The sequence below is a fragment of the Agelaius phoeniceus genome, chromosome Z (assembly GCF_051311805.1).
Source record: "Agelaius phoeniceus isolate bAgePho1 chromosome Z, bAgePho1.hap1, whole genome shotgun sequence".
Lineage (NCBI taxonomy): Eukaryota > Metazoa > Chordata > Aves > Passeriformes > Icteridae > Agelaius > Agelaius phoeniceus.
In genome coordinates, this window is record NC_135303.1 from 77,698,271 (window position 1) to 77,726,071 (window position 27,801).

Sequence of the window (27,801 nt, forward strand, 5' to 3'; positions counted from 1 at the left end):
CACATCCCCAAAGGCTATTTTCAACTACTTTTATGTCTAATGTGTGAAAGAGATCTGACTCCCCTAGATAGACTTCTATTACATAGACTTCTATTTCAGTTAATTTATATTTTGGATCAAATTACTAATCCCTTTTGAAATATGATAACCACGAGATAAAATTCCCAACACTGAGTAGGATAACTGTGTAATATGTGGCTTTGAGGTACTGTAGTTACACAAAATCACGCTTGGTTTCCTTTAAAATTGGTTGGTTTAGGTTTTGTTTGGGTTTCTTTGGTCTTTCTCAAATATGTCTTTGACTTACCTGGGTCTTGTTAAGGCCTATGTCTAAGCCTTGTACAAATTTTTTCAAAAATGCCCGCACTGCATCCCAGGGATAAATGCTGTTTGACTCATCACAAACCACCACAACATCTATAACAGAGGAACACTCTAAAACAAAAATAAGAAGTGGACATTAAATGCATTTGCAGTCTCAATATACACCTCAGCTAAATACAGAGGTGCATATTTAGGTCTCACACAGGCAACACTTCAGCTCAGGAGGCTTTGCCAGAATGAGAACTCAGTAAGAGCATATGCAGGTTTTAAGCCTGCGCTGGTGCCATGCCTCTGAATACAGAGGATTAAGACCATATTTACATCAGCATCAGATCACAATTTGTCAGGCTTTACATATAAATCTCAAGACTTTGGTTTTGGGACATACTATTTTTTTTTTTTTAAGAAATCAAAATTAACAGTCCCCCACATAGTATCTCTTGATTTTCTTTGATATGTTTTGTTGGTTTTTTTTTTTTTTAATTGAATGTGTTTTGTACACGTTGCCTTACTTTGGACAGCTGGAGAAAAGCTTCTTAAGATCTCAAAACTTGGACTGATTTCAGAACAAACTCCTGTTGCATAGTATTGTCTTCCACACTGCTGTGCCCACAAGGGACCACAAGTCTTTAAAAAATAACAACAAAAAGAAACGATAAAAATAACAAATACTTGTCTCACCACATCTACACACAAAACCACCCCAAGCAGGATGACAGCGAAGCTCTCTGGGGTCATGAGGCCAGCCAGCACCACCCCTCCCGCGGAGTTCCTCAGAGAGCGGAAGGAATTCCCGCCGCCGCGGCCCTCGCCCATCCCGCGCGCCCTGCGCTGCAGCGCCAGCGCCGGCCGCCAGGTGGCGGCAGCGCCCCGCGCAGGCGGGCCCGGGGGACGCGCGGCAGCGCCGTGAGGGGCGGGCGGGGAACCGGGACCCGAGCCGGGAACCGGGCCCCGAGCCGGGAACCGGGACCCGAGCCGGGAACCGGGACCCGAGCCGGGAACCGGGATCTGAGAGGGGCGGGCGGGGACCCGAGCCGGGAGCCGGGAGCCGAGCGGGGGACCGACAGCTGGGAGCCCTCCGAAAGGCTCGTCCCAACGGGAATTCTGGCATCTAAAGCGGGGTGAGCGCTGTCTCACTGGGCTGCGCCAGCCCCTGGCCGCGCATCCCCCCCGGGGGGGTTTCGTTGGCTTTGGGGGAAAATGGCCCTGCTTCGCTGCTGGAAACAACCTCTGTAAACAGCAGTATTTTCATCATCCTCCTGTCATTTACATCTTCCAACAACTTTATATGTACTGATATCAACCATATATTAAGGCAGTATCTTGCCGTGAGAATACAGGGGGAGTTGTGTGTGTGTGGGTTGAGGTGGCGAGTCGGTGGGTGTATTTCCTTCTTAAAAGAAAACATTATAAACTCGAGGAAATAAATATAACCTCTACATAACCTCTCTCCAACTGTACTGTGAGAAATTGTAGTTTCCTTATATATACACTCTGGCTGCACCCACCTTTATTTAGGAAAAGAGGGACTTTTCTCAAGAATAGAAGAGAGGGTAGAAAAAAGTAATTAAATTCAAAAGTCGAAAATGAGCTAAATCGCCCACTTGGTTTCCCAGTGAGAGACAACCTCAAACTATCCTAAGATATTTGACCAGATGGTGGATTTTGTAGATGAGAAAGGAAGTATATCCACATTATCTGATCTTGAGATAAGTACTTTTTTTAGCTGCTACACGAAGCATGGTTAGTTCTTACTGAAAAGACGGATTTTTAGCAAGGTGAAAGGTACAAAATAAATCATCTATATGGAGCTGGAGGAGGGTTACTGGTCTTTAAAATTAATTTAAAGTTCTTTTTAGATCGGTCTTATTCTAACTTTTTTTTCTGTATTGGTGGTAGTTGAAAACTTTGATGTTAACCTTGGAGGAAAAAGCAAAAATGTTCTAATAATCTTTGTTGATCTTCAGAGGAACAAAGATGGGGGAAATTAATGTTCTAGCACTGCTTAAGTCAGAAATTTAAGATGCATCATTACTGAACGGGAGATCACATATCAAGAACAGATGAACTTGAAAGGCAGAAAGTTATAAAGGGGTGGAGAGTTTTCCTTCAGGACTAACATTAAGAGATGAGGGCATAAACTGGAAGGGGGAGATGGATGAATGCAGGGTGTCTGCAAGCATGCAGCCAGCATACAAAGCAAATATGGCTTAAAGATGTGTGATGAGAACCTGTTGAGTTGCGGAAATACCAAATACGCTGTAGAGTGCCTGGGAAAGACTCACATGGAATACAGCAGAGACCAGGTCGTTGATGTTTGAGAGACGTATTTTAGAAAGAACATTTCAGCCAAAAAACTCTGTATTTGTTTAGCAAGGCAAAGGAGAAGGGTGGTTTGGGCTGTAAAATAGAGAAGGGAGATTTTACCTGCAGGGAGATGAGAGCTGCTTCTTTCAAGTAAAGGCACAGCACTGCCCAGTAAACAAACTGATAAAAATTTAGATGGGAAATCCAGAAAAACCTTGTTAACCATCAGTGAAATTCTTCAGCACCTCTCCAACAGGACTAAGCATGCCTCAGAAAAATGTAATGAGTGTGTGGGAAATTACTGCCCTGCACTTGGAATACCTGTGGGAAGCAATCCCCTGGCATCAAACAGCATCCCAGCAGGACTGGGAGCTGCAGCACAGACATGCCAGCCTGGGTAACACTCCCAAGCCAAAGAGTACTGAGTACCCAAGTACAAAGGGACTGAGCACGCAACACAGACTGGGACAGGCAGAAGGAAGCTGGGAGAGGCCTCAGGAGGAACAGGAACAGTGAGTTGGGAGGAGGAAAGCCTGAAATAACCCACAGAGCCCATCACAGAGGCCAGCTGCCACAGACAGAGTCTTGGAGCAAAGTCCTGGCTGGAAGCAGCTTGCAAATAGGAGCAGGCTGTCCACGCATAGGGTTCAATACCTGCCACAACTAAACCATGGGGCTTTTGGTATTTGTTGAGGGTGAGTCACAGATAAGCTCCTGTCTCCAGAACCTCACTCTCCTTATGTCAAAAAAGAACTCCTGTTGATGAAAACGTGACTGTTTATGTCTTAGAATTCAACCTGGCTTTTTGTGGTTTTTTTTTTCTTTTTTAAATTTAAGGAGAATCAATCAATAACATGTGGATCAGGAAATACTTTTTAACACAGAAGTTCAAATATTATTAGAAAATTCAAATTTCCCTGCATGAGATATTTTAAAACATTCTAGTTATTCATACTGACTAAAAGTGGGTATTCAATTAAAAGTAATTGAAAGTGTTATTCAAGAGAGAGAATAAGATCTTTTAATCAAAGCCTTCTCAAGCCACAAGTCAAGAAAATTACTGTTACTATATTTTGAAGTTATTAATAACTTTACTAATTCCATGAGGACTGCTGGAAAGGTTGGAATTAGACATACTTCTAAGTACTTCATGTAACTACATGTTAATGAATATAATAAATACTTGAATACTTTTGTGATTACTAGGAAGATGCAACAAAAAAATACAAAGCTTAAGGACAGCCTAGAGCTCTTCTCTCTATATTTTATTGTTTTACTTACGTACTGCGCATGGCTACATCAAACTGAAATACACCTACACACCAAGAGTTTTCATGATTATGATTAGGATCATAAAAAACCATATTAAACAGGTACGCACTTCCTTTCAGGTAAGAATTTTGCAGGCTCCAAGGACAGTGGTTTGTGAAATATACACAGAGAAAATGCATCCTCTTCCAAGCTCACTAACCAAATAAAAGGGACTAGAAATACTGATATCTCAGGAGAACAGTGCCTGTGCAAGTGTGAATGATAGAGGAGAGATTATATAAAGCCCATTGAAAGCACAATCAGAACTATGCAAGACCACCTTAAATAATTTAATGGTGGAAATATTCTTGCCTATATTGTCTGACTTGAATCACTGAGACATGAATTAGGATGTTTAGATAAACAACAAAGGAGAGACTTCACAATTTTTCCTGCATTAATGATACATTCTACAATTGATTTTGGACCCTAGGTAAGTGCAGTGGGATGTACTAATCCATGCTGCATAATAAAATACATTTAGCCTGCACTTATGAAAATATGGGGATAATTCTGGTTTCTTGATTCTCTTTAGAAGTTTCTGTGTGTACTCCATATGATCTTGATACATACCAGAAATCCTCCAGTTTTTGAGTTCTGTATCAGAGTCAAGCCAAGGTTCATGTCCTTTTTAATTTCAGTCACATTTGGAATATTTATTAAAGCTGAAATAAAATTAAATTAAGTAATGACAGAATAATAGATAAGGTGAAGAATCAATTTACTAAGTTAGAATTAATTTCAAAAACTTGATTTTTCATAATCTAAGGTGCCTTTTCCAAATGTCTGCATGCAATTCTGAGATAAAAGAAACAAATGCCAATCTTTGGGGAAAAAAATTTGCTAACTATCAAATATAGACATCAATTAAGTATGGCCATTTAGAGTATCTGCCCTCAAGAGAGCTGAAGGCAAAAGAGACGAAGAAAAAAATCTACCTATTGCATGGTTTTGGCTAGCTGAATAGCTGCAGCTGAGTAGCTACTGTTACATTCCTCAGGACACCAGACTCCTCTGATCCAGTATCAGGCTTTACACAAAAAACTGGAAGGGCCAGCGGAGGGCAGAAATTATCTGCACCACAAATAAACACAAAGGAGGCATCTCAGCACACCCTGCTGCCTCATATTTTCACTGTATCCCAACCTGAACTCCTGAATTTTATAGCTAGTTTACAAGCACAGACACACACCCCTACCTGGTTTAGGGAGGACAGGGACAGGCACTTACCAGCATGGAGCCCTGTGCCCACCAGCCACTGGCTCTGGGACCCACAGTGCTCCTGCCCCTTGGTAAGGACCCCAGGTGCCCCAGGGGGTGACCCTGAGACCCCAGTGCCTCCAGCAGCTGGCACTACCTGGCCTGGGTCCAGTGGCAGGCACCAATTTTTGCTCAGACAGACACAAGCCTCATCAGCACTGAGGCCTTGCAGCACACACACACCTTCACAGAATCTGAGATTATGCAGACTGCTAGTTAAGAAAAGCTTTAATAAGGTAGACTGGCCTCATACAAACACAGGGAAAAACTTATCAAGTGTAGCACTGTGTGTTAACAAGTGTAAACACTGTTAGTAAGAACATACCTTGTAAATTCAATTTTTTGCATGTGGTTTTGGAGACACCAACAGGACATGCATATATATCTCCAGTTCTGTTTGCAGGATAGCCACTCCAGGGTGAACCAACCAACAACCTAGAGGAAAAGGAACTTGATTATGTCCTTAATGATACTGAAAAAGTTTAGCAGCAGCATTGCATGGCACACTATAGGTAACAGGTAGAGAGGCTCTCATGAGCGCCCAAGGCATTCAGGTGTAGGAGACTTCTCCAGAACTGTTCAGAAGCTTTACTTGCATGTCAATACACTGCACTGGATTCACCAAGGACAGCTTTGGTGGAGAAGAAGAATGGGAGAGCCTTTGGGGCTTCATCTGCCTCCAACACGTGTAGCATTTTTAATGTGACATTATGTCCTAGCTCAGAAGAAATACAGTGAAGGTTCTAATATATATAGACACATAAAAATGTAGAAATATATATGTTGGGGATCAAGATGCATATTACTTATTGTTCTATCAGTTAATGGTTAACTGATTCCTTTTGGGTTATTCTTTTAACTGATAAAAAGCATTTTCTACAGGATCTACTCGGCAACAATAAAACACTTATGTCTGAGCTTGAGCACTACCACACCTTGATAACACTGAGTCAGAAAGAAAATACTGCAGGTGGTAACAATCTGCTGCATAAAGTCTGTAATCCTGAACAAGAAAATTAATACTTATGATAATTTTGCCTGTGATTTATGTTCTCTGACTCATTTGTTCATCTGCCATAAGATTTCCCCCCAACATCTGCCCCTCAAGACTCTTAATTTTTATCTGAAAGCCTTCACAAAACTATTTAGTTCACCTTCTTGGAATACTGCTTAAGAACACCTCTCTTTTATCAAAAGTCTCTAAATGATGATCTCAAGGGTTATTAAAAATAAAGCAGATTATTGAAAAGCAGGGACTATGGGTATTTGCTCCAGCAGCAACATGACTTTATTTTCAAACAGAACAATCCATGGTAGTAAGTAATGCATTTTGGAGACTGTAGGAAGACAAGCAATGGAGCCCCAATACAGAATATTGAATTCAACTAGAAATCATCTTTTTTTAGTCCATCAGTAGGTTGTTTAGAGCAAAATTGCTATTCTCTAAAATTTTATAGGTATCTAACCTATACCTTTATACCTTGTGCTATTAAAGAAAATTGTGAAATTTTTGTTTTCTAAAGCAATTTCTATATATATCATTAACTTCCTAGGGATCATCTGATTTTACTGCTGTGATGTTAGTTTTAATAAAATGGATATGACAAAAAGGAGTTTTAGATGCACATGAAAGAGTTTTTCTCTAGTTTGCTCAGAGAAAATACTGCTAAACTGCAGTTTCTTTTTAAGTTTATTTCACATTCATCAAACACAAAAAAATTATTTTATTAGTTCAGCTGGGGTTTAGTTTCAGATTCTCTTTCTTGTGTGTCTGGATATTTTAAGAATGCCTAACTCTTTCTCAATTACCTTGTTGGAAAAGGGTGATCATGCAGGCAGCAGGAACAGGACTTAGTGTACTTCTAGCATCTCTAAATATGCAACTTAGATTCATACAAACACCTCTCTCAAACAAAAAAAATTGCAGTAGCTGTGAGGAGGCCTCTGATTTTCTTGTTTTTTTAATGAGTGTTTCTGGGCCTTTTCAGCACAGTGGAAACCAGAACTGCCATAGCTCAGGACCAAACAAATAGAGCTCATAAGCAGCTACTGCACTGGTCATGTGCCAACAGATAACATAATCTGCAAATACTTGCAGTGACACAGAGGGCTGGAGCTGGTCAATAGTGGGAGGAAGAAGGAGGAGGAAGACATGGTGTTACCTTGCTAGGTACTACTGAGTTGGGTACAGGAATATAAAATGCTAACTGGGCTGATGGGAGAGAAGGGTTAGGACTTTTTGTGGAAAGAGGAAACAGCTTTAAAATGGATGGCAACACTGTGTGTGCAATATCTGAAACTGGAACAGCTTTCCAGCATTAACTGTCAAGCTGAACATTGCACTGTGTACATTTATAAACACTTGCATTTTTTTTTCTAAGTTTCCCAGAAGACAAACATATTTCAGAGTCCTTGCAGGATGACAGCTACTGTTCAGAGAATGGCCTTGTATCTTGGAAATACCCACTGCAACTACTCCCATCTAGTCATGAAACTCACTGTGAATCTCTGTGTTGTGCTGGCACAGCTCTGCAGCCACAGGTTTTCCTGAGAGCCCAGAGCACACAGTTTCACTCACAAGAAGAGTGAGTGAGAAGGAGAACAGAAGCATGCTTGAGCACTAGCTGACCCCAAATCCAAGCCTAAATCCAAGCTCACTCCAAGTTCCACCCCTGCTACTGGCATAGAGACAAACATCATCCCTGCTCTAGTGTTTACTAAAAGCTGTTCTCTGCTTTTCAGCATGCATACTTTTGCTCATTCCATGGGCATTATTTGCCTCCCGTTTTCTCTGGCCTCAACATTAACTGCAATCCAGACATGCACTTATACCAAGGAACTATCACTTCTAAAACTTGATATTCACAAGATAATTTTGCTATTGCTACCCCTGAAACTAACCTTGGGGTTGCTGCATGGTACAAACAGGAAAATGTGAGACAAAACAAGATGAACTTTTCTCATTTTAAATCCAGATTTAAATCTATGCCAAATAAAGAAATTTAATTTTGTCTTTCATTTGCCTTGCACTCCTCACAGTTTACTGGAACTTATTTTATTAATTTATTTTTCTGTATTCCTTTTAGATTTGCAGAGTCTGTGATTCTCAATGTCATACCTATATTGCAGGCCAAAAAATGCCACTCCATACTCAGAATTCACACTTAGAACTGACTGTTACTGATGGTGATTTTCAGAAGTGAACAGAGCTATTAAACCCATTGCATTATTTGACTTAACTAGTCTAACCTGTCATCAATACATGCCTGAGAAAAAATTATTAACTGACTTATGCCAAGCTTAGCCCCCTACTTTTGCCAGCCCCAAAGGCTCTAGGAAATAACATAATTTCTATTTCTTTTGTATTCTTTGCCTTACTTAATAATTAACATCAACCTTAATCTACGTAAGAAATCAGAAGTCCTACTTGCCTTTCAAAATTAACATAAACCATTACAGTAGGGAGTTACACAACACTGCTCTGGGAAAATGCATCTGTATCTTTCTGAAACATCAGAAGTGAAGACAGCAAGGGAGTATCTGGCTAGCATCCTGCTAACTACAAATTTTTTTTACTGTAATTAGACAGGATACATGAGACAAAGTGAAACAGAATATATCAAGAAAGAATGCAAGAAAGCAGTACTAAAATACTTGAAAATGCTTGTTTCCAAATAAACTGTATAATGTATAATGTAGTAATTAAGGCTCTTTTTCAGCCATGAGTCAAATATTTATTTTTACAAAACCTCTTTATATGTCCTTGCAGATCATCTTTACAAATAAGTATAATGTAATATTGCTACTGATGTTATTATTCATCTCCCTAATCATTGTCCAACACTGTATACAAAGCAATGGCACTAGGAAGTCATATAAGTTCAGCAGCAAGGCCTTACCACACAAGCTGCAGGAGTGGCAGATCAAAGTGCAACAGGAATTATTTCTGGGAAATTACACCATGACTAGGTTAGTAATCAGCAAAGTGTGATGTAGCAGAAAGGAAAATCAGAATTCATAGTGAAGGGCTGAATTCCCAGCTGTTGTCAGAGCATGTTTTGTATTTTCTGGTTTATTTTTTTTTCTCTCTTCTCATATATTTGCTTTTTATTGTGTTGCATTGTGTTTTGTTTTCTAAACATGAAGATGGTTAATAGGAAAACAAGAGTAGAAAGAACCTCTTAGATCATCTGGCCTTTTTCCTACAATTAGAGGAAATGGTGAGTAGATATGAAGACCAGAAAACTCTTCATGCTCATAGATGCTTCTCTGCACACACTAAAGCACTTTCACCATCTAAAACTTTTGATCCTTTCAACAAGAATCAGAAGTTCAAAAACTACAGTGAGCTATGGCAAGAGAATTTGAGTGACAAACTCAGAAGTCCTAGAAAAAAGCAGCCAGAGCTTCTCCAAGCAGGAAAAGGGCAAACTGTGGTGCATGCAGTAAGGGAAAACAAAACTGGGTAAAGAACTCAGCATTAGCAGTGGTTCTGGCACTGAAAAGACAGAGCTGCAACAATGGCAGCTTCTGTTAGGAGAAAAAAAAAAATCAAAAAATTACCCTCCTCAAAAGAAATGGCCTTCCTCATTAAAATCAGAAAGCTTTGAAAATGTACTGATTTCAATAGAAGTTCATACCGAAATGTGTCTTTCTGGCAAAATATCTTATTGGTCTGAAGAGGCTGCACAGATCATCAGGAAAAAGGCCACTATATTTGGTGACCAGTGAGAATTAGGCAATGATTTATAAAACTATGTTTGGTGGTGCAATAGTCATGAGATACATCAGTAAGTGCATTGTATTTTGTGTCATTACTGACATGTGAGATGAAACAAAATATTTTAATACAAAAATACCACAATATAAATTCAAAACCAAAATAATTTTTAAAATTGCAAATTCTAAGCACACAGACACAGCTGAGCATGTGTCTGAAGACACATGTGTAAGAAAAAGCATTTCACAGCTATCTACAACTGTTTCAATCTTCCTCACCTGAGACAGCTATAAAACCAACTCTCAGCATGGAGTAAATATGGTTATCTCTGAAGACTATACTGTCAGCTGCTGTTAAGGGAATGCACCTTCAAGATGAACTTGATAGGGTACAATCTGACTTTCTGAAAGATTATAAAATAACAGACATTTTAGTTTAAATTTAAGATTCATATGCAGATGACCTCTTGACAGGGAGAACCACAGTATAAACTGAATTATGTTTCTGTGGTGGCTAATTACTTGTGTGGCCAACTTCTTTTCTAATTGATGAATTTCATTGGTATTCACAATTTTCCTCGAGTTCATTAAAGAGCTCCTATTTTAAAATTCCCACCAGAAACTGTGAAAAGCTTGAGCTGGGCTTGACTTGCAAGTTTGTCCTTATTTATGAGCATCACACGCCATCAAGGCTCATCAATGCACAGCGGATTAATGCCCAATTATCCTGGATCATCTGCTCTAACACAAACAGTCTTCCTTGGTGGTTTGTGCCAGTGTCCCAACATGTACCAGACTCCAATACTCCTGCATTCCCCTTTTGGACTGTCTTCCCTCTTCTCTCTGAACTCATCTCCAGCAAAAAGTGAAAGCCAGTAACAATTCTGCAAAAATTCTCTCTTTATCATTTCTTTAGTTCTTACTGCCTCAGGAGATGCACCTCCCAGAAATACTGCTGAATAACATTACTGGCATCTGCTATATTTCTGTAGCTCTCCTTTCTACTCTTTGAATACAGGAGGTTTTTTAAAGCTGCATTTTATATAGCACCCTGTGAGTTTATTAATCAAAATCTAAGGAAGTGATAGAATTTCTGGTGGAGCTCAGATTCTGGATAATCTCTTCTGGGGAGAGATGGCACCCCAGTAAGCACATGTGTGGTGAGCAGCCCCATTCTCTGTGACTGGACAGAGTTTTCTGATACATCACATTCTTGCTGCACAGTGACGATCTCTCCACAAAAGCATATGATGATAAAAGCTCCCCTCAGACAGAAAAATCACCCTCATCTTATCTCAGACTGTTTATCTTGTTCCCAGTTCAGCCATGTCAACAAGAACTCTGTGCTCTGTGCATGGATCGCAGCCTCCGCATGGCTCATAGGAGAAAACAACTCTACTGAACAACTTGAAAGAGATTGAATGTTCTGTTTGGGTTGGGGTTTATTTTTTGTCTGCTTGGTTGGGTTTTTTGTTTTGGGTTTTAATTTTGTTTGTTTGTTTGTTTTTAATAACGCATACAAGATAAAGCTCTATTGTCCCAAGAAAAATAAAATAGCCTAGAAATTAAGAGAACAAGACAGTAGAACATGACTCACTTTTTTTTTAAGCTTGCCTAATGATTTTTTGAGTGGAAGACTGAAAAGGGCTTTTCTTTACTGAAGAGTGTCTAACAAGTCCTTGTTACTTGAACACAAACTGATAAAATTTCTCTGATTTTTGGAGATACATCGGACACCATGGCGGGAAAGAACTAATGGTGAAGTGCCTACATACAGAAAAGTTTACCAGATTCAAAATATTCGTATACTTAGGAGAAGATTTGTTGAACTCCATGGTCAAAGGGTCTTTTCCAACCTAACTAATTTCATGATTCTGTAAGGTAGGAAAAGTGAAACCAAAGTTACTTTTTTTTTCTTTCCATCCAGCACACATTATCCAAGAAAGTGGTAGTGGAGGAGTTCTTATATTAGAAGCAAAACTAAAACAGGGAAATATAAAACATAAATAGCTTGAATGGATCAGGCAGCTATTGCTTCTTCTGCAAGCTTTCAGAAAAACTTGCTAGAAGTATAAAACACAACAATTTCTCAATGTATGAAGCAAAAACATTCAATTCAGTACAGGCACACATTCTTGTTCTCCTTCAATGGCTTTACACAGAAGTTGGGGAGTTGGGGGAGGAGTTTGGTTGCTTTTTTTTTTTTTAAAGAGATCTCTGATCTATGGGTGACTAAACACATAATTAAAGCAGGCAGAAATGCAGTGAGAAGCCACCACAGCATCAGATGAAGAGTGGGGGTAGGTTGGAAGCCTATTCAGCTGAGGGAGAGAAAATGCCAAGGTTTTAATTCAGAGGCTACAGCTCTGCTCTGCTCTGGCTGTGTCTCCTGGTCCCTGGAAGCCAACACCTCTGGGAAGTCGGGGTTGTACATTAGTGCGTGCAGCCGATGGCAGCGGCGCGGTCACAAACCTCTCAGCTGCCTCCGTCACTCTGTGCCACTTTTCCAAATTTTAACTGCAAAATACACTTTCTCGTGTGACATCTTTCTTTCTCTTTACTGAAAAAAAGTGCAGTTCCTGAGGGTGTTGTCACAAAAGCAGAACTGTCTGTTTGTGGCTATTTGGGTTCTGACACAGCTCCTGTCCATGGAGGATGACCGGTCTGAAGTGTCTCAGCATACCATAATATGTACAATCTGGTGTGGCTTTCTGCTCTAGACTTAAACCCATGTATACACAAACAGCCACTGAAGAGTTCAGTAGTTCTCAACAGCTTTCTAAGACTTACAGTCCTTACACATAAAGACACCTTAAGATTTGTGCCTGCTGAGGCTGCAGAAGAGGAAACAATGTGTTTTCCGCTAAATGCTCTTACTCCCAATAATATGTTAAAGTTCTTCTTGAAACCAACATTACTAGAAAAAATATTTTACTAATTGCTCATCAAGCCCAATGTTGTGGCAACAGAGGCTTTCAGGTCAAATTTTGCAGCTGAAGAGATGTTGCAAACACAATACTTTGCTATAATTGTGTTATCATAAAAATCCAAATATACCATCCCTTGTGAAGCAAACAGTTAATACTGTATCAGACACAAAATTATATCAATTTAGTTTAATTTTAATATTAATAATTAGAACTCACTAGGCCTAATAATTTGTTTTGACCTTAAAAATGTTAAAATGGGAAAATACCCACATATTAAAATAAAGAGTATAAAAGATCATAAAGAGCAACAAAGATGCTCTGGGTACACAAAGAAATTAAATGCAAGTTAAAATTCTAAAGAAACTGTAAGCCTAAGGAAATCAGAGTATTGGAGATGAAGTAAAAGATTACCATAAGAAAGACCTCAGGTTAAGGAAAGACATGGTGTTAAGTAAAAAAGCATGAACCATCACATGCACATACTTTTAGAATATCTCAACTTTTGGTTTAATAACATTAAGTATTTCTTTGTAAAAAGATAGCTGTAATATAAAGACAAATTAGCCAGAATCCCTTCAAATGAGATGTGGAATTATAAAAGAAATATTAAGAGTTGCAACATTTTTTTACTTAACCTTTTAGCTGGACGTAAACCAACCCATTAAAACTGCTTACCATTTGCCTTGTTCATTTATAAACTGTTGAACTGCATATCCAAACTGCTCTCTTGGTGGACCAGAAAATAGTTTTGCTTCCAGGAGCCCAACATTGTAGGCTTCACAGCAGTTATGAAGAATGCCTGTTAACAGAAAGATTATGATTATAACAGAAGCAATTAAAGAAGAATTTTGATCCCGGTGAAAAAGGCTCTTCATCTGTGACAGCTCCCCCAACAGAAGAAAATAAACACAGCCTTTGACACACGCTTGAAAAAACAGTGATTTTGCCACAGTACCCTGGCCATGCCAAATGCCTCTCTAGCACTATTTAGGTGTGTTGTAGTACTGTGGGCAGAGATCAGTGACTCATTCACTGTTTGTCTTAACAAAAGTTGCAGCATTACTAATGGGAATGTTTTAGCTGAATAGAGGCAAAATGTGTGATTCACAGGTCTGTTATCCTCCTTTACCTTCAGGCATAAGTTAAGCTTATGGCACAGCAAACACATCAACAGCCTGCTGAGGTACACTAGAATCACAGAATCTTTTAGGTTGAAAGAACCTTACTCAACCACCAAATAAACCATGTCCCGAAGCCAAATCCACCAATAAACCATGTCCCCAAGTGCTACAACTTCACACCTTTTGGAAACTTCCAGGATGGTGATTCCACCACTTTCCTGGGAAGAGTGCTTCAATACTAGACAGCCTTTTCCAGGAAGAAATATTTCCTAATGTTCAGTTTAAACCTTCCTAGTGCAACTTGATCTCATCTCTGCTCGTGCTATTGGTTGTTACCTGGGAAAAGATGCTGAACCCCACCTGGCCAGAGCCCTTTTCAGGCAGTGGTGGACAGTGATAAGTTTCCCCCTAAGCCTCCTTTTCTCCAGGATAAACACCCCCAGCTCCCTCAGCTGCTCCTCACAGCACTTGTGCCCCAGCCCCTGCCCCAGCTCCATTGCCCTTCTCTGGACTCTCTCCAGCCCCTCAGTGCCTTTCCTGCAGTGAGGGCCCAGAGCTGGACCCAGCACTGGAGGTGAGGCCTCAGCAGTGCCCAGCACAGGGGGACAATCCCTGCCCTGGCCCTGCTGGCCACAGCATTGCTGATCCAGGCCAGGATGCCATTGGCCTTCTTGGCCACCTGGGCACAGCCTGGCTCCTGTTCAGCTGCTCTCACCAGCACCCCCAGGTCCTTTCCAGCCACTCTGGCCCAGCCTGTGGCACTGCCTGGGGCTGTTGTGACCCAAGGGCAGGACCTGGCACTTGGCCTTCTTGAACCTCACACCATTGGCCTCAGCCCATGATCCAGCCTGCCCAGATCCCTCTGCAGAGCCTTTCCTGCCCTCCAGGAGATCAACACTCTCACCATCCAACTTGATGTCACCCAAAATCTGACTGCGTGTGCACTTGATTCCCTCATCCAGGCAATGGAGATATCAAAGCAAAACTGAGCCTTGGAACACCACTTGTGACCATCTACCAGCTGGGTGCAACTCCATTCACCTCAATTTTTGTGCTCAAACAAAATGGCCTGACTGTACCTGCTAACACTGTTTATATTTGAGTTTGTGGCACTGGAATAAAAATGAGATTATCTGCTGCATCAGAAAACCTAAATTTTTGAGTCATTTCATTATCATGCCAGAAGCCTTTGTTTTCAGTCCAAACAGTCTGAACAGTTGTCCAAACAGGAAAACTTAGAACTACAAACATGCAAGGTAGAACAGCATTAATAAATCGTGACATTTAACATTGCAATTCTACTTAGCTGTGGTTTTGTTCTTAATTGCTTTTCCTTGGGCACTTACATGCCTGGGAATAATGGCATGCCATTCCATGCCATTTTGGAAGGAACCAGCTATGTGGACTGGGGACAAAGTCAATTTTGTAGGACATGGGGGCCCACTCTTCATCGATAAAGGGCCTGATTGTTTTTCTGATCAAGAACTGTAGGAGGATACCTAGGAGAATATGCACTGGGAGGGCTGCAGGAAAAAGACCAGACTCTCTTGAGGGACTCTGCTGTGAGTAGGTAACTGCTTCCCCAGAGTGGAGGTGGAAGGACTGAGACAACAGTGGGATTCCAGGAACAAGCTACAGACCAGCTGAGAAATACCCTAGAGCTCCTGAAAAGCCTCCAAAAATGGCAATGATGGAAGAAATCATGACCTCAGCTACTCCCTGAGGTTTCCAGATGAGGCAGGTTCACAGAGCTGCTCTTGGGTTAAACAATGTCCAATGTCCCTCATGTTTCCCCTCCCTTCCTGTGTGCCCAGACAGAATGAGTTTTATCTGCTTTACACACAAATATGCCTCACCACAATCATTTAGTATGAGTCATTGTGTAGTAAAGAAGCAGCTTTTTCAATAATCCCTTACAACAAAGATACTTTATGGAGAGATGGCATCTTAAAAATATAATCTCAAATTCTAACCATTTCTCTAGTTTTGACGGGCAGAGAGCTTACTGTTGGTATCACTTTCTCCCAGGCCCCAGGAGCAGCTTTAGAAGAGAGGTTAACAGGGTTTATCAGCATGAAACAGCCCATCACTGAATGGGCTAAATTGTAATAGTAATAATGATAATAAAATCATAGTGAAAATATTAAAATCACACAGGTTTGCAGGCAAAGTTCACGACCTATAGAAAGTCTCAATGTATTTTGTACCCTTGCACACAGAATTCAAAACAGGAATATCACTAGCAGAAGACTAAATACAACACTAAAAGAGTTACTACTTTTTACCACAAATTCAAACAGGAAGTCATACATTAGTTATCTCAAACAACCAGTCAGCCTCTGGAAAGCAAAAAGTCACCCACTGCTAGAAGGATAGTTTCTTGAGAAACATCCTTAGAGATAAATATATTTCTTGAGTCAAGCTATTTAAGACTGGAGAAGAGAATGTGTACAGACTCATTGCCCTGTATTTTGCAAGCCTTTTGACACTAAACACAACCTCATATAATCACAGTTTATGTCTGGGTTTTGAGGACAAGGAACGGTGTATTGAGATAGTAATCGACAATTGCCAGTACTTCCTTTGTGATCTAATATACTTGTATTTTATAAAAACATTTTCTTCATGTCGTATCCTGAGGGGTTTTTTTGTGTCTGTTGCTAAATTGTATTATCCTCAGTCAGAAATCAAGCATGATTTATCAGTTTCCCTTTCTCAAGAGGCCAAAGGAGACTATAACACAGCACCATCCTGCATGAAAATACTGAAGAAGAACTCTCCACATTATATGTTGCACATGAAAATAAACGCTGGCTTTCAAACCTAAGAGATGAAAGTAATATAGAATAATAAACAGTTCCAGTCTGACCCAAAATCCAGTGACATTTAGAGAAAAACTCGACTCTCTGGACTGTTACACACTTATTAGCAAATCACACTGCAAGCCAAATGGTAACATTGCTGAGTGCATTGGACAGCTTTGATGCAAATACATGGAAGATGTTTCTAATTTATGTCCAAGGTGAGAGTTTTGCTAAATGCTACAGGCAGGGCAAAAATTTCCTCCAGAACTGGGTGAAAGTACAGGGAGCTGGTATGACAGCCAACAGTCTGAAGGAAAGTCCCCATGGTTCAAATTCCCCTGGGGTGCTGTGACAAGACAGGTGGGGTCAGCATAATGTGTGGTAGGTAATGTGTTGCCAGTTCATGTCCTCCCTTGACCTCTCACCAGTGTGTAACATCCATCCCTGAACCTCCCAGGGCCACTCTCTGTGGTCCTATTTTCTCCAAGATGGGGGCTTACTCCAAGGAGCAAGGAATAATCCACCTGTCCCTGCACAGGGAAGCTTCAACTCCTTGTAGCTTCCCTGGGCTTCACCACAGTTGCAGAAGCAATGTCCTTTTTCTCTTCCCATGGCCTTCTTCTCACTGAACCATTTCACCCATCCTTCCCATTTACCACTGGGGCTTGGTTTTATTCTTTTTAATCATTTGCACAAGTGCAGCATCAGAGCGCTGCTCTTTGAGAGCAAAAATGCACAGCTGGAACAATGGAGAAGTGTCTGCCAGATCACAGCTCTCTTCAAATCTGACTCTATCATGTTCCCTTTCTGGACAGGCAGACAGTCAAGGACAGTGAAAAGAGAACAAAAAACAGTGATCATAAAACCCAGCCTCTGAAGATACACTGTTGTCTGCAGTGTTTTTACAGATCAGCCTAGTTTCAGCATATTTCAGTCACATTTTAAATTCCACATTTTTATAATTGTCAGCAGATTTTTTTAGATCTACTCCACACAAATCTCAGTTGGCTGGGTCTAGCAAGTATATACTGGCAATAATATAGTAGGCATTTTTCCTGCCATTTTCCTCCATCTTATATAGTGCATATGCTATAAGGACATCTTTTATACAATTTGTACATCTATCTTTATATAGTATCCATAAAAAGAAACTCAAGGATTTGCAGCCAAAAAAAGAGAAAATTCTAAGTTTCCTTTAGACCTATTTTAAGCCTGTGCAAAATAAGAGGGTCTCTTATGCTTTAAAAGGGTGCCAATCATTGAAGCATCTAGGTTCAAAGTACTGTATATTCCAGGCTGGAACGATTCTGTATCTGTTGCTGCCTTCAGGCAATGAACTTTGATAATTTAAGAATCTTGAAATAAAGAAAACTAATTCACTATCTGGATTTTAATAGCTTTTGGTGACAGACTTCTACTTTGTGACCTAATGATCATGATGAGAGATTGGTCGGGCAAGAAAAATCCACTTCCTAACTTCTGTCTGTAAATGGCACTTTATTTACAGTCAAGTAAACAGACTCTGTGGAACAAAGGAAGCTAGATATGAGCCTAAAGCTTCTGAAAGCCCCTCTGCAGACTTCAAAAGCAGCAATTCCTCTCCACTGGGAAAGTTTCTTGGGCAGTTCAGTTTAAAGGGACCACCTTCACTAAGTAGCATAGTCCCAACATCTAGCTTCAGAAAGCAAGTGCAAGAAAGGAAATCCTAAAGGGATAAAAGAAACTCCTAAACTTTCTAATAAGCTCGAGTATCTCTCTGCATGGGATTTTTTTCCCCTGGGAATTCCCATATTTAAGCAACTGCATTATTGCAGTATGAGCCATGGGAGCTGCAGTGTAGTTATTTAGCTGGTTTTATAATTTAACACCAGGATTTATTTTTTTCTCCTAGCAGGATGAAAAATAATGCATGTTATGACTGGCACCTTTAAGCCTCAAGGTGTGGAAATTCCTTTGTAACTATAAATGACATATCTAATGATAGCTCTAATGCCTTGTTTGCTTCATTCTGTTTGCACTACAAGCTGAAGCAAGTTTTAATGAAGTAAAAGCTCATATTAGGTACACCCAGTTCATAATTGTTTTGATTTTGTGAGCAAAGTTCACTGCTTAAAGTGATCAAGTAAAAAATGTCTGTTTGATAATCAATTGTTTGATGCTAAGATTATAATAGCTGTTTTATTGAAGCCCCTTATTCAGATTAACATCAAGCATAAAAAAAATCAACAGGATAAAAAAATGAAATCTGATTTTTATGTATTTAATTATTTCATTTGGTGGAACAACTTTGTAAAGCTCTAATAGAATGTATCATAGGTATCATAATAAATGTGTCATTTTGTTTTCACTCTAAATAGTAAAGATTGACTTTCCAATCATTTTACTACATTGCAAAGGTGATGTGCCAAATTTAGATGGCAATAAATTACAAAATACCATAAGTAGAGTCTGTTATGCCAAGTCTCACCTCTTATTAAAATATCCAGTCAGAGGCATTCTCTGCTGTTGTTATTTATCTCTCTCCATCAAACAGGTCTAGCAAAGACAGTATCAAGAAGAAAAAAGAGACAACGGACTTTGACCACTGAGTCTGTAAGGATCCACCACACACTAAGTTTTAAATTTATCTAATACTAACCTTGCCAGTAGGAAAGTTTGCTTTTTTACCTTAATGTCATGGTGTTCCGTTCTTTAAACAACTACTAGCTATAAACCAGAAAAAGTTTGTTATATAACCCAGCTAAGTGACCCTTTGTCTTTGTGAGCGAGCATTTGTGTCAGTCACAATGCCAGGAGAGCATCCTTGGCAGCTCCCCTCTGCTAGGGAGCCCAGCCACAGCTATAACCACTGCCCGCTCTGCCAGCTCTAGCAGGGCGGCTGACCCCAAGAAACCCAAACTCAAGGTCAGCAGCATGCTGAGGGATTTGGGGGTGGAATGGGTAAGCATGCAGTCACCAAGGAAAAGCAAGGCCATGGCCTGGCATTATGCTAAAATCATGCACTACGGTTTTTCATCTATAAGTTATTTTGGGTGGAAAAATGAATCAAGAATACCCCACTGGATTATTGGTTGCTTCCTGAATTAGTTTCTTAGATTGGCAGCCACTAAGATGTGTGTTGCTGACACTGCCTTAATTGCTCAGTCTGGCCTTTTAAAAAATATCTATTCATTACAGAAGAGGGCTTTGCTTTGCCCTTTTGTGTTATACTGCTCGAAGAGAGCCGCTACAAATTCCACAAAGAAAATTTTTCTGTTGGTCTCAGAGATTTCTACCTCCAAAGAACACACATCAGCAGGGCCCTGAAGCCTGTCAGACCCTGCTGAGGACAGAGAAAAGAAAGGGGTGGGAGGGATGAGAGAACTTGTAGCTGTTGTTTTCCACTGACTTCATCTCACAGTGGATGCACACTCTGGTTCAAGCTTTCTCCATGACTGAAATATTTCTAAGGGCTCTCTTTGGGGTAGATTTTCAGCTATTTTCTATTGTGCAAAGTCACACTGGATCTCCTTAGTTGTCAGGGAACTTGAAAAAGCACTTTTGTGTCTGCCTGATACCCAGCTGGTTAATTTTTTCATCCCTCTGCAAAAGTTTGCTGAAGTTGGCTCACAGATTCCAGAGTTAGAGAGGGAGTACAGGCACCTACAGACCCCCTTCACATTATAATCACCTACTGTCCTTGCAATGTTAGCCAGAAGGTGGAATGAAGGCAGGAAGGGGAAGCAATAAAGTTATGAAAGAGGGTAGTCAAGTAGTATTTGCTTTATATTCAATATATTTAGTCTTACTTTACTGTTTGAACAGCATTTTGGTTTAAGAGTAATGTTACTCCCTTATTATTCAGAACATATATTATCAGAGCAATAGTCCAACTGGAATTAGTCAAGTATTCTTACAGAAAGAACTACCCTGCTTTCATAATAGGTTGTGCTTTGAATGCGTTATTGACAAGACTGTGGAAACATTAAGGAAACAACAACCAGCATGCAGACTTCAGTCTATTGAATTGCAATATGGATGTCCTTCATTGTAGCTTTCAGAAGCCACTGATCAATTCTCATGGCAATGAGCAAAATCCTCACAAAAAAAGAAAGTCTTTTTTCCTCTTGTAATGTACTTCTCCAACTATATTGGTTTCACCGTTTGGGACTTTCCTACAAATGAACATAAATATTAAATAACTTTTTTATCTGTCTTTAGAATACTCACAAATGGCTACACAGAATCCACTCCAACATGCAAGAAAAATAAAGGACTACTTATAATTCAGTCTGGAAAGATGTATTAGCCTTTACCCAGTATGGTCAATATTACTGAAAAAACTTTCTCATTAGTTTTCTCATTTATATTTACTTTTCTACTTTCTGTAATAATTTTTTCTTCAATATGCACACTCACAGCAGTAGATATAATGGCATGTAGATACTTTCAGCTCATATACTAAAACAGTAGTTTTATAATCACATTTAATCTGGTTTTATTTAAACCTGAACACGCTTCTTACAGAGAATAACCTCCTAAATACAGTCAATATAAACTTCTACAGGAATAAAAAAAATAAAGAAAGTGATTGGCAAGACACTGTTTATACTAGCAGTTGAAACATTGTATAATCCTCACTTCAGTTTTTTTGCTACTATTTCATATGTTTACAGAACCTTGAAAAAGGCAAGTCTTCATTTTATTACTTCATCTAACTGTTTTACTTTCTGTTGTCTTGAGACCAACTTTCTCCTCACAACAGCCACAATATCTCAGACTTCTTAATAATTAACAGAAATCAAAACATTTAGAGTAGAAATAAATTCTAGGCAAAAAAGTCACCCCCAAATCCACCACTCGGAACAAAAGAGAAACAATGCCTCATTTAGTAACAATCCTCCCACCCTTCTTCCTCCCCTTCTTTTCAGCAAGTTTTCTTGGCTTAGTTGGCTGACTGCTTCTTCCTGGAAATAGGTCAGCTTCCAGCCTGAGAGCCTCTGTGTGTGTGAAAGCCTGAGATACTGCCTTTCCCTTGCAATGGTTCACAATGCAAAAGCTGCACTGAGGAGTTATCAATAACCTCCTATAAAAGCAGCCCAAACTTGGTAGGACACAAATTGTGACTGAAAAGTTGCAGAGACTGTAATAACACAACTAGGAGCTGTCTATTTTGCTGTTCTGACACTGCTGCAGAATAAGAGATCTAATTAAATTTATCCACAACTTCATTACTTGGTCTACAAGACTTGTCTTTCTCCTGGTAACTCCCTACTTGTGGCTCAGATATTGCCCTCCTTGGCTTCCAGAGCAGACAAATCAACCACTCTTCATCTGTAGTTAAGAAACCCAGACAACCTACTATACACCAAGGACTGGCTCCAAATAAGTGATTAGGAGCAGCTCCTGCAGGACTGACGACTTCCTATGAGTTTTTAATAAAGACAGCAAGTATTCAAGCCTACTCAAATTTATTATCTTGGCATGTTTCCATCCATGTTTTCAGTGGGGAAAAGCTTTATTTTGCAGAAAATTCACTTAAATTCTATCATTTTGTTATGACATGCTGTTTTTCTTTTATCTTGGTACTAACAGATTTTTCAACTTTGTTCTTAGAATACCAAATTTTTTTCAACACCACAATGAGATTAAAAGTATGTGAGGGTAACAAGCTGTACACATACATATGTTATTTATGCAGCTGTCACTGGCCTTCACAAGTAATGATGATAAACACAAAAAGCCTTGCATGCTTCCCTATGATAAAAACTGACTTTCCAAGTGGCATTTCACTCCAGCAGTTTCTCTTCCCTTGTGTCCACATTAGCAGTGGTCATGTTTTCTCTTTTTTAAACCAGGAATATTTCCAAATATAGTCAGAGAACCATGAGCCACACTACAACTGTAAGAGAGGAAATGCATGTCACCACACTGAAAGCAATGTGACTGCTATCTATACACCCTATATGCCACATTTGCTCATCTCAGCTGCTATGAAAACATGATTGTACAAAGCAAAAATGCTGGTTTTCACACAAGTATCAAGAAGGGAAAGCAAGCACTGGTATCTGTACTTCCCTACCCATATCACACTCTAGTCTATATGAAAATTACCGTGTATTATAACATATTATGTTGTGTGTTATATCATATTATATCACTGTTAAATGTGACCTGAAAGGCTAGACCAGAAAAAAGCTTAGGGACTTGCCATCACCATCCATCCCTCTGCCACTCCAGTGTCACAGCCTAAAGCATGAGGACTGCAGTGGGTCCAGTGACCATTCCATCATACCATTTTTAGGGCAGCATGTTTAAGACCCTGTTCCTCCCTCACAGCTTCTGAAGCTAACTGGAAGCTTAGCTCTGTACACTGTACACAGACAGCCACAGAAATAAGAGCAGCTTCAGCTGTAAAATGTTTGCTACATCAGCTTCCTGCAAGAAGAAAAACTCCAAAGCACCACAGGATATATAACACAATACTTGGAAGAGCTATAATTATCAGAACATTTGTTCTCCTATGCCAGAAGTAATGACTACTTCTCTCCTTTGATTTTAATGGGAGCTCATGGCTGGGCATCCTGAATGGTAGGCAGGTGGTCCCAATCACTCACCTGAAATTGCGCCTTAATGCACCTTGAAATGATCAATTCTGGCACCAGATAGTGTCTAGGCAGAATTTAGGCACATTAAAATCAGGAAAACAATCCAGGAAGCCCAGACTTCAGCAGCTGGCTAGCCCACAATGAACCTAAAATTACCTGTCACTTAGGTGTCATTACACAAAGTTTCACAAAAGTTTAGAATATGAATCAGGTGTAGAAGCAGCCCTGTCTAAGAGCAAAGTATTCTACCCTACTGTTAACCCACTCTGATACAACAGTAAGAGGCAATGAAGGATTCTCAACTTAATTATTTTGACTTGTAATAATTAAATTATTTAACTGAATAGCTATGTAACTTTCTATGCACAACTAAATTACCAGTTGTGAGTTATATGGGTAGCTGGTCCCAAAAAGTCTACTCAGAACTCCTTCCAGCTAAGTGCCCAGACATTGGGCCACAGGCAAGATGTATCTTTGCCTGTCTGGAAACATGAATATACATCCTGAAATGAGGAGCCCTCGTTTTAACATATGGGGTAGAGACTGCTTGTCTAACTGCTTTGTTGCCAGGTAGCAAGGATGCTTCTGGAAAACACTGAGGGGTGAAACTGCACCATGAGGCTCAAGGGGGAACTAGGTAACGATTTCCCATATTTCCTGGATGACTATTACCATTACTTCTGAAGCAGCTACCTCTCGAAAGAAAGCTGAATTGGACACTTGTCTCCCAGAATTCTTCCCCATCCTAGACCTCAGTAGCAGGAAGCACCTATGATGGTGACAGAAGGATGGAGTTCAAACACTCTTGATCCATCTCTTAGCTGCAGGAGTCTTCCTGCGTTGCAAGAAGCCAGCTTTTTGTGCATTTTAAAGTGCTGAGTCCAAGGCACCCAACCCTGCACTCTGGGGCAGGGGACCATGTTTTAGGTGAAGTGGGGCTGCAGCAGGCACTCCCCCAGCCCTCAGCCCACACACCACACAGGGTCTACCCAGATGCCAGGGCTCAGGTTGGTGACAGAATACTGTAGTTAGAATTCAGAAGGAAGTTATCTTTTTTTTTTTTTTTTTTTTTCAAAATGAAGCCATTGTACATTTTGGGGTCAGAGAGAAGGGCCCATGTACATTTAAGAAGAGTTTTGTGGAGATAATACTTGCTTCCACAAAAGCAGAACAGTTGCTTTTTTGTCTTCACAGAACCAAAGTCTATTGTAGCTCTCAGCTTCTCAGAAGGACAACTCCAGAGACTCAAGTACTTTTTTAGTGTTCAATATGATCAACTGGCTTTTGGCAGCTTGGAAGTGAAAACAAAAAAACAACAACAACAACAAAAAAACCAAAACCAACCCCCCCCCCAAAAAAAACTGCAAACAAAACAAAAACAAAAAACAAACAAAAAACCAAACCAAAAACAAACAAACAAACAAAAACCAAAAAAGTGTACCAACCCCCACTTCCACCACCCAAAACAAAAGGGAGAAAAAATAAAGAATGAGAGCTCTACTCTCATTCTTTATTTTTATTTACTTTTCTTTACTATTTACTATTATTTACTTTTATTTACTATTCTTTTTATTTACTTTAAACAGTGAAACAAAAAGATATTTGGCTAGAGTTAAATGGATAACCATTATTAGCAGAAGGACTATGTGAGCAGCACTGCTGGATTTTTTCTCAGTTTATATTTGCCCATCTTACTAAGAGTTCCTCCTTCATAATTTCTGCTATTTTATATTTGACCTAAATATATGTTTAAATGGGAACTTTATTTGGTGAGCACAATTAAAGAAAGTGTTATGGCACCAAAATTTTTTCTATGCACAAAAGGTTAGCTAAATTATCATTTGAGGAATTTCAGCTAAATCTGAGTTTAATATTTTAAATTCAATCTGTTCTATGTGCATCTAAAATACTGCATATAAAGACAACTGAATTTTATACTACACAGTAGGAATACTGGATAAAATAATTTTAAAATTCATTATTATAGACTTCCGTCATTGTCTTATTAGAATTTACTGGTAAGGAAGTTGAATCACTGAAAAATTATTTCATAAAATGTTTTGCTATTGTTTAGGTAGCAATTAATATTATCTTCAAACAGAAAATTCAAATAAGAATACAGGCACAGAGACATTTGAGTCACACATCCTCCTCTTCAGTGATATTTGGTAACTATCTAGGATGTAATAGTTGCCTCAGGATGTAATATTTCACTTGCTGCTGCTTTGAACAGGTGCCTCAAGGAGATTCTTTTGTGTTTTACTCTCCTTATTTACCATGTTGCTATAAAGAAACCAGGACACAAATTCTTGACTTGAGTTGCCTACGCAGACATCCACTCAGCTAAGAGAATGGTACCAGCCAAGAATAAATTTAGACCTGAGTTGCAGTAATTTACTGTTTTGTTCTTTAAGCTGAATATATAATGAAGTAGAATTTCTCAGCCAGTGTGCTCTCACAGCTGAAGGGAAACTTGAACACATCAGTCACAGAAACTGAGGAATCATGAGAAGTGACTGCTGTTCATGTGGAAATTTAGACACACTGATAGCTAATTCCACTGGTTTACCTCACTGCAGGCAGCACAGAGCATGGCACAGGCACATCCCCCAGAAAGTGCTGGGTTGACAACTTCTAGTAACAGCATCCTTAGCTGCACTAGCATGCAGACCTAGCACAAGGCAGCTACTCCTCAGTCAGGTAAGAACACCAATCTTGCAGCTGGCTGAGGTAGTTGTTCACCAGGAAATCCAGTGGGTGAAACAGCCTGGTCATCTGCAGTCTTATCATCACACATTTGTATTGTAGTCCTAACAGAGCATCAACCACTGCCAGCTTTTCTTGCTTAAGGTCCCCTAAGTTTGAGACAGATAGCTAGACAGGCAGATATATTAGCTGTCATATAGTTAAAAGGTAAAAATTTAGTTCAATCCTTCACACCCCTCCACCCACCTCTCCATCCTCAAATTCCACTATTTCCTTAGGTATTTATACTGTGCACAAAACTTCCTCCCTGAAGCCTGCTGTTGACAGTAATTTCCCCCAAGATTTCTTTATTGCCTGTCCTTTAGAAATAACCTGTAATGCAAGAAGATTTGTGTGATTAAGAAAAAAATAAAAGGCATGCAAGTGTATGATATAAGGGAAGAATGATAAACTTGGAAGAAGGTTGCAAAGGGCAAAATAAATCAGGAATTGGGCAAGAGTTCCATCAGGGCTGTGCATAACTTCCAAGCCCTTCACCCTGTCTAACAGCAATTTGAAAGGGACAAAAGAATCCGTGACATTCATCATGTGTGACATTCAACCATGCACATGCCATTCAGTTGCACACAAAATGTCTTTGCTCATCCTTCATTCAAAGAGTCTGTGTTGATCCTTCTTCTTTGCCTGCTCTTTTAAGTCCTGAATAATATGCAAGTCTTACTATATTTTTTATAGCATGTGCATCCCCAGGAGAAAATAAAATTTTCTCCCCTGAGGATCCTGAAATGCTACTCAGGGAATAATTCAAAATAATGATTACCAACACTCAGAATATTGAATTTATTTGGCAATTCAGAAATCACAGCCTTATTTGGAAGTGATGGAAATGCTTATATTGACTAATGCCACTAAATGCCTTTAGTATTCACCACCTCCAGAAAACGATTGCAGTATGAGCAGGAAGAAGATTGTTGCATATTGCTTCACAAAGACACATACTCACACTCGACCAATATAGAGAGAAGACACCATTTATCCTGTGTAATTCACACTCACTTACTTTTATTATCCTTTTAGCAGTGCCTTAAGAAGGGGTATGTTCCCATAACTATTTAGCACAGATATATGTCAGTCTTCCACCTAACGGTTTATAAATAAACATCTTTCTGTGTTATCACTTTTAAGAGAAAACTAAGGCTCAGACAGTTCTCTGATGTCCTTGAGTAATTTAAATTGGAACAGTAGAGCCAAATTATTTACACAAAAAAATAAGCTTGTCGACTTGTTCTGTCTCGCTGCACAGGGTCTGAAATCCCAACACTGTGTAGTATCCAGACCACTATGTGGTCTAAAAGCTCCAGAGAAAAGAAGCTCTAAACATTCAAACTGCTAATGGAAATGTCCTAAGCCAAGCAGATAACATGTGTTGGTATGCAAGTGCATGGCTGTGCCGATGAGAAACCAGTCTGTGTCCTGTCTGCATTTCAGCACGGTCACCATGGAAATGGGAACCAGCCTGCACAGAGCCTAACAAAGGAAACCTTTAAATGAAAATAACAACACTGGATAGAGGCTGCACAAGATTTCTGCTGGGGAAAATGACTTGCTTTACTCATCTGGAGATGCAGAAACTCCCTTTTACCTGCATTAATCTTAAAGGAAAGTATTTTATTCACACTTAGCTGTTTTGACATTAAGACATTACACTGGTAGTTCCAGTTATTAGCCCTCA

At 39.7% G+C, this 27,801-nt stretch overlaps 1 protein-coding gene across 2 annotated transcripts in view; it reads right to left on the bottom strand.

Annotated features, from left to right (window-relative positions):
* ITGA2 (integrin subunit alpha 2) overlaps positions 1-27,801 on the bottom strand; it is a 67,746-nt gene that overhangs the window by 35,196 nt on the left and 4,749 nt on the right. Inside the window, exons 2-6 of one of the 2 annotated variants that reach the window (XM_054652161.2) lie at positions 13,527-13,650; positions 5,528-5,637; positions 4,516-4,607; positions 837-951; positions 308-435 (exon numbers count right to left, since the gene is read on the bottom strand). In XM_054652161.2, coding sequence (XP_054508136.2) covers positions 308-435; positions 837-951; positions 4,516-4,607; positions 5,528-5,637; positions 13,527-13,650 — 569 coding nt within the window. Of the gene's footprint in view, positions 1-307; positions 436-836; positions 952-4,515; positions 4,608-5,527; positions 5,638-13,526; positions 13,727-27,801 lie in introns of those variants that run through there. The other variant, XM_077171498.1, reaches the window with a different exon arrangement.